The 9,614-nt window shown below is 38.1% G+C and overlaps 1 protein-coding gene across 4 annotated transcripts in view; it reads right to left on the bottom strand.

Moving 5' to 3' along the window:
• Positions 1 to 8,421, bottom strand: part of LOC127868107 (lipase member M-like) — a 9,357-nt gene extending 936 nt beyond the window's left edge. The window contains exons 1-8 of one of the 4 annotated variants that reach the window (XM_052409710.1): positions 8,403 to 8,421; positions 6,948 to 7,085; positions 6,437 to 6,560; positions 4,161 to 4,362; positions 3,604 to 3,847; positions 2,930 to 3,085; positions 1,224 to 1,295; positions 16 to 84 (exon numbers count right to left, since the gene is read on the bottom strand). In XM_052409710.1, coding sequence (XP_052265670.1) covers positions 16 to 84; positions 1,224 to 1,295; positions 2,930 to 3,085; positions 3,604 to 3,847; positions 4,161 to 4,362; positions 6,437 to 6,560; positions 6,948 to 7,085 — 1,005 coding nt within the window. In that variant the 5' untranslated portion in view covers positions 8,403 to 8,421. Of the gene's footprint in view, positions 1 to 15; positions 85 to 1,223; positions 1,296 to 2,929; positions 3,086 to 3,603; positions 3,848 to 4,160; positions 4,363 to 5,072; positions 5,269 to 6,436; positions 6,561 to 6,947; positions 7,500 to 8,402 lie in introns of those variants that run through there. The other 3 variants (XM_052409709.1, XM_052409708.1, XM_052409711.1) reach the window with 3 other exon arrangements.
• Positions 8,422 to 9,614: the final 1,193 nt, after the last annotated feature.

The following is a 9,614-nucleotide window of genomic DNA, read 5'->3' on the forward strand; positions in this document are numbered from 1 at the left end:
AAACTAAGTTTTAACCTGATTGTATTTTCTTTTGTTTTTGCTTTTTCCATAGTCAAACATCGTAAATTTTCCCGACATCACAGACTGAAATTCAAATAAATATATTGTCCAACGAACATACAATATGTGTCGAAATTAGTTTAAACTTATTTATTTTAGCTCGATTAAATTAAAAGCCTAAGGCTTATTTCAAACGCTCTCGAGTCCGTTACCTGGGACTAGAAAAAGTACTTGGTGTCTCTGCAGGAGATCTTAAGAACGCTCCCACAGTGGGTATCGAACCCGTGACCTCCCGGTCGCTAGGCGAACACCAATCCACTACGTCAGGGCGACCTCTTTTGCAATTAATCATGGAGAACAGAGCCCCCCATACAATAAATAGAATATAACGAGCGTAAGCCATAGATAAGCAGACCAATCTATACTAGCATTAGGTCATTGCGAGCGTATGCTCAAGGTGAGAAGAAACACATACATGTAATACTATACATAGCACAGTGTAAGCATATGACATAGATAAATAGATAAATTTGTTCTATTGATAGCACACTGTAATCAAATGATCTAGATAAACAGAAGCTCCAATGCTTTTAAAGCACAATCTTCAAAGTCTGCGAGGTTGGATAATCTTTATAAGCAACATTCTGTATGGTGATAATAAAACACCATAGACCAAAAACCGCAAAATAAATGAATACATTTGTAATAACGGCAATGCCGTTGCGCTTTTCATACATTATGGTCATTTTTGGAGTACATATTAAATTACATTTTATTGTTAACAAGTGACGGATAGCGAAATGATAGCGAAATGAGAATATCAATTTTTATTTTTTGTATTTTGCGGATGCTCATATTTGGAACATCAAAATTACACATGAGATTTCCAAATATTGTTATGTGCACCACAGTTTCTTTAATACTCAGTCGTACAGTTTAAAAACAAAACCAACAGAAGCAGTAAAAGCGTACATAGAGAACAAGCATTAAATAATTAAGCTTTTCATTTAGTGGGCATACGCCATATATTTAATTGTATCAAAATCTAACTGTTATGTCCTAAAACAAAAAAATATATGGTCCAGTGTAAGCCGTAAGATGCACCAGCACGTCCGCGAAGGTGGCGGGTAGCATCATACAGACATCGTCATTCGTCACAAACATATTAAAACCCTTTCCGAGTTTCACTCAGAAGCTTCAGGAATCACAGTCTAATTGCATACCTGTGCATAGTGCATCACATTCTTCACAGAGGTGCCGGCGGGCGTATGTGCAATGTAGACAGGAATCCGGCTCTGAAAATAGGTTTCATGGCCTGGTACTAGTATCAATCAAAGCGCTGAAGGCACTGAAGTTGTTCGCTGTTGTCGTCCTTGATTAGCTTGTGCGCATCGCACAGGCTAATCAGTGTGCACAGGCTAATCTTATTTGACATGCATTAAGCCCCGTTTTCCCTGAAAGCAGCCAATATGTACAGATTTAAATGATAAACACTAGACTGGCCAATGTCGACTTACAAGCTGGTAAATACACCCACTGCAGTTGTAAAGCAGACGCTCCTAAGCATTCGTCGTCTGCAGTGCAGACAGGAAGCGGTAATCGTTCCTAGCATAGTGAGTTACAGTCCTTAGCGTAGCTAATTTTGCTAATCACATACTGATTTGCAAAACATGCTCTGTAAATTTAGTCGGCCGTTAACGCGACCAACTAAAAACATACTGAAGTCAAATATTTGACTCAACTTTATTTGAACACCAAAATGAGAATGATGGTAAAACTCATCTTTAAAGTTGAGAGAAAACTGAGTTTTACCATCATGCTAATTTTGGTGTTCACATAAATTTCATTTTAATTTTTGAATTATGAGTCTAAGTCAACTCTGAGTTTGGTGAATAATGTATGCATATTCTCATAGATGGGATTTAATATTGTCTGTGAGCTGACAGCGTTCCTAAATACTCAGCTAAGTGGACACTCAAATATCATTTTCTGAGTTGAGCTCATGAATTGAGGATATTTATGATACTAACCAATACGTAGACGTCAAGACGCTCGAGTGTTAAGGGTGGTATTTTATAAACCTACTTTGATGTTCGATCGGGGGTGGTATATTTTTTAATAAAACCACTTAGTCTGAGTGTTCACGGGTTGCATTTAATTAACCGACTTGATTCTTCTTACCTGGTTTTTATTAACCCACTAGAGTGTTCGGGTAGGTATTTTTCAAACCTACCTTTTCAGTGTTCGCGAAGGTTAATGAGTGCTCGGGGTGGTATTTTATAAACTCACCCATATTTCTGTTTGGGTTGGTTTTTAGCCCGCCAATATTAACTTTGCTATGACCATTATGCATGGATATATTAAAGCACCGTTCCGAAGAATAAATTGGTTGCCACACTGGAAGCGTATTTTACTTAAAATATTGTTATGCTATAAAAATAACGAATTCAAATATAGGAAATGCGTATAATTAATACAAAAGAAGTCCACGAATGCCAGGTAAATGTCGAGCTATACCTTAAACAATGTAAATCTACCCGACTGTCCGTTGTCTTCTCACATTGAAGTGTTCAGGGTAGTATCTCATATACACTTGAGTTTTCCGGCTTGGAACATTATGAAACAGCTCGAATGTTTAAGGTGGTAATTTATAAATACTTTGGAGTTTACAGGTGTTTTTGTTTAAACCAGCTTTAATTTTATACACTATCTTAAACTCCTTACTTACGAAATAATACGTACAATATGGTTCGTACACAAATGTTCAATTAAAAATAAAATTTACTTCGCTAATATGTGTTGAAATGAACTACTTTAATATCGGCGATTATCAGGCCTTGTGAGGACTTATCTGTTATTTTAAGCCAGAAGCGATTTGGTCGTCCTAACACTTAGATAGCAATAGGCAGAAATCAGCAGTTTACGATACCGTGTTCATGTTTTCATAATCGACGCCTCCCATTAAGAACATTATGTTCTGCATCGCGAAGGCAGCGGCCTCATTCTTGGCCAAGTAAGCGGCGAACTGTTTCATTATGCCGTCACTTGGGAAGAAGTCCTTGTATCCGATAACTTTCAGCATGAACTGAAAAATAACAGAATGGACCATATTTGCGGCAAACGTTTGAATGAAATCTTGAAAAGGCTTAAAGTCAACACTTGAATCTTCACATATTTAACATGACCTGGCAATATGAGACTTTGAAATATGAGTTAAAGCACCATAAACACTCAAAATCAAGATTATTTCGTAAAATATTTCGTTAATTAAATGTTACACATAAGCTGTACTAGTAAAACTCTTTCAGTGCGATTTTCGTTCACGTGCGTGGATTGCGCTTGAAAATACACGTGCGAATATGGTACAAAGCTGGCAAAAGCCGAATATGTCACAAAAGCGAGCGAATCCAAATAAACCAAGACAAGTCGAGCTGGCGTGGTGTATATGGTGTTCGCTATGCGATCAGGCGTTCTCGGGTGAGCCCCTCAATGTTGTTCTTGAGATCTCTTCCAACACAGAATACTTGATCTACCCAAACGGATTGGATAACTTCTAAATAGGCGTTAAACTTCAGATACAATCGAACAATAAATAATCTTAACCGCAATATCCGCCGCAAATGGGGACAGCAATCTTAGCGGACTGATCATGTGGCGGAGGTACGCAATCGGTGCCAAGGCGACGAACAGCTTGACCTTCGCTGCAAGGTCGCGGTCTTGCGAGAGTTGGGCGAACGCTATCTGCGTTCCCTGTGAGAACCCCACGTACACAAGACTGTTGGCGCCGCTGGCCGAAAGGACGTAGTCGACCGTGGCCGGCAGGTCTTGTGAGGCCATCTCGTCCCAGCTGGAATTGACGGAGAGCTCGTTTTAATTCACCCTTCAGCAGACACATCGAAACAGTGGTTCAGAAGATAAAACTAACCAGTTTTAGGTTAATAAATGCTTTTTTTTCAATACGCCTTCTGATATATTGCCAAATGTCAAACACTAGTGACAATCGAATAAAAGCATCCCGTGGTTGATTTCCTGGAAATATTGTAGGAAATAAAATGACCAAATAAAATTACAAAAATACAAGGAACATGCAAAAGCCAGCCGTGCAAATAAGTGCACAACTTAATCCGACATTCTCGTGTATTTTAATAGCCCCTGCAGACCTGAAATCCCAAAACTTGTCGTCGTCTGGTGTCAGACGCTTGTGTCGCAGAGAATACGTGTTTCCGCGACTGTTGGCCAGCCAAACGTCACATCCGGTGTCGGAGAGAATGAAAGCGAGGCTTTGATTAGCCAGATTGACTACCCAGTCTGCCGCGCTGCCCAACAGACCGTGCTGGAGTAACACCACCGGCCTGGTACCAGCTTTAAATTCAAACGGAATCAGCTCAATATGTTAGTTATTAAATTAAGAAAACTAAACATACACAGAAGGACTTTGTATTCACGTATCATTTAATAAATAAATTCGTCAGCGAAAATATACCATAAAACTAAAACAAAAAAACAACATTTGCGGTTCGTTATTCGGTGGAATAAAAACAGCATATACTTGTCCGATTAGGTTTTTATTTGGTTGTATTATGGTATTAAACAAATCCACAAAATATTGTATTCAACAGGATACAAACGGAAACTTTCAAGATCCTAAAAATTATAGTCCGATAACTTCAGGGTGCAGAATCAACGGGGTTTTTACGGGCTTAAACACGGGCTGGAATGAATGTAAACACACCGTTTAGAACTTTATTTTTGCAAATATCTCAAGTTTTTGAAATATGTATGCAAAAATCATTAGTGTATAAAGGTCAGTTTTTCATGCTGTTTGTGTCGATATCTTAGGGTATAAGAATAAATCCTCGAAAACGTCTGACATCGGTGACAAAATTTCACGTTGCGCGAAGCAATACGTGCGTTATACATGGATTTTTTTTAAAGAACACAGGCTTATTAAATAAAATAATTCTGATGTATTCCACGTGGCCATTAGCAAGATAAAAATCTGCCTTTTATGCACTAGTTGAAATTCTAAAGAAAAAATGTTCAAAAAAGTTATATGGAGAAAAAACACTTACCGGTGTGATACATCCATTAACGTTCTACTGGGAACCCAACAAAGTCACGTTATCCTGCACCCTGACTTAACATATGAGGGGCGACTCTTAAGGGCCTGGCCTGCGGTCCACAAGTGAATGACTACGATGCATATCGCTCAGTGAATGGAGCCAAATAGACGTAAACAAAAGTTAGCTCTCTTTTAAACCAAAACTTGCGAAATGACTGTACATGGTTTTGTAGCTACAACAAACACATGACGCATCTAGATATAAGGACTTTGTGACGCACAAGGAAATGCTTCGCAAACTTAAGGCAATGCTCACATAACCATATGATTGAGAAAGGTAGATATTTTAACTTGGAACGTGAATATAGAACTTGTGTTTATTGTGACGTCTGTGTTGTGTTGAGGATGAGTATCATGTGTTGTTATGGTGTGTCCATTATATGCAGAATTAAGAAGAAAGTATTTTCCGTTTCATTACTTAAATGATGTTAGTCAAGATGTATTTAATATACTTATGTCAACAAGGAACAACCATTCAAAATTTGCTATGTTTATATATTATGCATTAGAAGAGAGGCGCCAGTTTATGTCTATATATGACAATTAATATTTTCTGTAAAGTTTATGTCCATATTTATATGACTAGTACAATAGCGGATTGTTTAAATTTGTTGACCTTTTTTTCGATAGCATACGGTATATAAATCAAGCATGATGTTTGTAATGTTCCTTTTGATAGTTACATTATTGCTTGTGCCTTGAGACTGCCTACTATTTCGTTTCGAATAGGTAGTCTAGATTAAGGCAAAATGACGAGCATTTCTTTTTTGTTTAATCTTTAATTAATTTGACATATGGTCTGACATAGTTCAGATTTTTTTGCGGTAGGCGACTTTTGTTAAGTTTATAAGCGAATCTTATGGACGAGTCGGATTAACTATGACAGCAATCATAAAAAGAAAACGTCATATTTGTTATCACACGCCTTTAATTTACAATGAATATAGCAAATACTTCGTACGCATTCATAACGTCATTGGAACAGTGCAAATTGTATTTTGTGTATGATAACGTTAATGTCGGTAAAAGAATATTTAATATAAGTTAAGACCTAATTGTTAAGAAACATGGTATGTTTATGGTTGTATTGTGACTCTTGTCAGGTGCACATAAATGCTGCTATGTATTTAGATTGCATATTGTATTTGGGCCGGTGGCCACATATGTACAATAAATGAATGAATGAATGTGACGCACAACAATATTATGTTGTTCATGGATACTATTTTGTTATGCAATAGATCAATCACCATAAGACTGTCATATAATTTTTATTTTTCATAGATAAATATCAAACAATTTCTCAATATATACCAGTTTGAGTACCCGTTCGTCCCTGTTTTCCGTGCGGTATCCTCTGGACGCCCAGGATGTAGCCGTCCCGCGTTGTCACATGGTGCTCCTCGCACGGATAACCGTTGCTCGTGATAAGCTGACTCTAGAAACGCAGACAACATGCAATAATTTGAGCCGCGTTCTAGGAAAACTGGGCTTAATGTTTAAGCGTAAAGTGTAGTCCCAGTTTTGACTATGCAGTTCAAACATGCAAATCAGAGACGACACTTTCCGTTGTATGGAATATTTTGCTTATAGATGGTGTCTTCTTAACAAAAATCCAGTTTAGGCGCGGAAAGCGGCGTCCATGATTAGCCTGTGCATTAAGCCCAGTTTTACCAGAACGAGGGTCAAATCTGCTACAATATTTATTTTTTAACTCAAAGTATTAGTCTTGGTGAATTGAAACTTGAATAATGTACAGACAAAGGTGGAATAAACAACATTTAGATATTCATGCACGGCAAATGAAAATATAAAAAATACAAACCACGTTCATGTTGATTTCCGGATAATCACGTGACTTAAAGAGAATACTTCCACCTGCAGTCGTCTGCGTTCGAAATCCGCGTCCTTCTGCCCGGCAGTCAATCAACACGGTAGCAACTAGCAGTAACAACATCGACATCTTAAAAGTAACGATTCCTTGAGATATAATGTCCCTTGTATATTAAATAAAATATACGGCGGTTAGTACTTGTATTTTGAAGATGCCTTAGTAGCTAAATCTTTTTTGCAAAATAATCTTAGTCAATTTACAAAAAAATAAAGATGGAATAATAGCGTCTCACGCCGGCGTTTAATTCGCAAACTATTATGCAGCAAGAGTTTGCACATATTTTTATCAGCTTTTCTCGGAAATGTCAGAACTAATTTTGGTTCAGCCGATTAAATAACAATCACTGACTCAAAGCTCACTGCGATCTGAGGCGCCCCACTATCGTGTTTTTTACACAATTCCATCCATCATGAGTACTGATAAGCCAACATGTGCTGGCTTTTTTGCACTTAGCAAATATAACACAACTATGTGCAGCACTTTTAATTATTATGTAATGAACACTCGTATACAGTTTGCCGCGTAGCCAGGCCCTTGGCTCTGGAACCCGCTCCCCCCCAGCTGGCTGTCGATTTAGTTTTTTTTTTAATTACTACTGCAAAATGTTCTCTAATTTAAAGGTTTCTTTGTCTAAGTCAAAGGCCATAAGTTCGCCAAAAATCAATGGACTGTAACGAAACTCAAACTTCATCTGTAAGTCATGTAGGTAGACTCACAAACATATATCGGGTCAATTTCTCAAAGCGTTTTGAAAATAAGTCCTGAAAATGAAATGCCCGACGGACAGACGGACGGACGGTCTGGCTGATATATGCCACCTTAACGGGGGCATACAATCAGCTTAAATTCTGAAAGTGTTGTGTACAAATTTAAGTCCAAGGCAAAAAAATCAATGGACCGGAACGAATTTTAATCTTCATCTGTAGGTCATGTAGGTAGACTTACACACCAAAAATCAGCTCAATATCTGAAAGCGTTCCGTTAAACCCCACCGGTTATTATAACGAATATTTGTAATTCCAATCTTATGTTGGAGCTGTAGACGATTGTGATGGTTTATCTGTGTTGATGATGGTGAGAGTAAAACAGTGAAGTAGATGATAAGCATTTTTTGAGGAATTTACGTTGAACATTTATAGAAGGTTTGACTACAAAGAGAAGATACTATTACAGTTATATGTCAGTCATATTTCATGATACATTTCGTAATAAAGGTTTCTAATATTCATAGTTTGCTTTCCTTCCTCGTCAAACATCATACATTTCTGAAATCTAAAGCTTTAAACACGGGTATGGATTTCAAAGAAGCATACTACTTAGGAAACGTGCTGATTTACTCCATAATGTAATGTCACAAAATAAAGTTTTTAAAGCATTAACATTCACCTTAAAAAGTGCCAAATTCAATTTGTTGTTTAGTTCAAACAGGGAGACACCTCCCGCATACTTCCAGGCTGCACCCCCTCTCAGTCAAACATTCCTGCGTACAGCCATGACAGTCCTATCGAAAAACACGTTTTGTTCATGAGAATATGGATCAAGTCGCTAAATAAACAATGATTGATTGTTTTCCTTCAAGAAAGACAGCACGGAAGAAATTCATTATTGAGCTTTCATCTTCAAAACATGCAGTTCAAAGTACGACTATTGTGCATTGCGCGTGTACGCATCATGCAAGACGAAACTTGTACAAAGATTTGCTAGCTTGTTTTCTTTGCTGGATTTGAGGCTGCTTCAACAGCATTGCATGCATGATACGGGATCGTTTTACTTAATCTTAAAGCTTTAGGAAAACGGGGCTTATGTGCGTAAAGTGTTGTCCCATATAAGCCTGTGCAGGCGCAGGCTAACGAGGAACGACACTTTCTTCGCTGAAAAAAAAGCTCTTATGAGCGAAATTAAGTTAATACGGACAGTTTTGTCACTGCCTAGCACATTCGATTAGCACAATCTAATCTAGGACAACACAATTATTCTATGAGCTCGGCCCTGCTTAGCTCGTTCGGACAGCACAATCTAATCTGGGACGACACACAATTTCTCAGAGCTCGTCACAGCTTAGCTCGTTCGGACAGCACAATCTAACCTGGGAAGACACATATTTTCCCAGAGAGAGACTCATACACACATTTTCTCAGAGCGAGACTCATACACACATTTTCTCAGAGCGAGGCACATACACACATTTTCTCAGAGAGAGGCTCATATACACATTTTCTCAGAGAGAGGCTCATACACACATTTTCTCAGAGCGAGACTCAAACATACATTTTATCAGAGCGAGACTCATACACACATTTTCTCAGAGAGAGGCTCATACACACATTTTCTCAGAGCTAGGCTCATACATACATTTTCTCAGAGCGAGGCCCATATACACATTTTCTCAGAGCGAGGCTTATACACACATTTTCTCAGAGCGAGGCCCATACACACATTTTCTCAGAGAGAGGCTTATACACACATTTTCTCAGAGCGAGGCTCATACACACATTTTCTCAGAGCGAGGCTCATACACACATTTTCTCAGAGCGAGGCTTATACACACATTTTCTCAGAGCGAGACTCATACACACATTTTTTCAGATCGAGGCTCAT

This window comes from Dreissena polymorpha, chromosome 2 (assembly GCF_020536995.1).
Source record: "Dreissena polymorpha isolate Duluth1 chromosome 2, UMN_Dpol_1.0, whole genome shotgun sequence".
In the NCBI taxonomy this organism is placed as follows: domain Eukaryota; kingdom Metazoa; phylum Mollusca; class Bivalvia; order Myida; family Dreissenidae; genus Dreissena; species Dreissena polymorpha.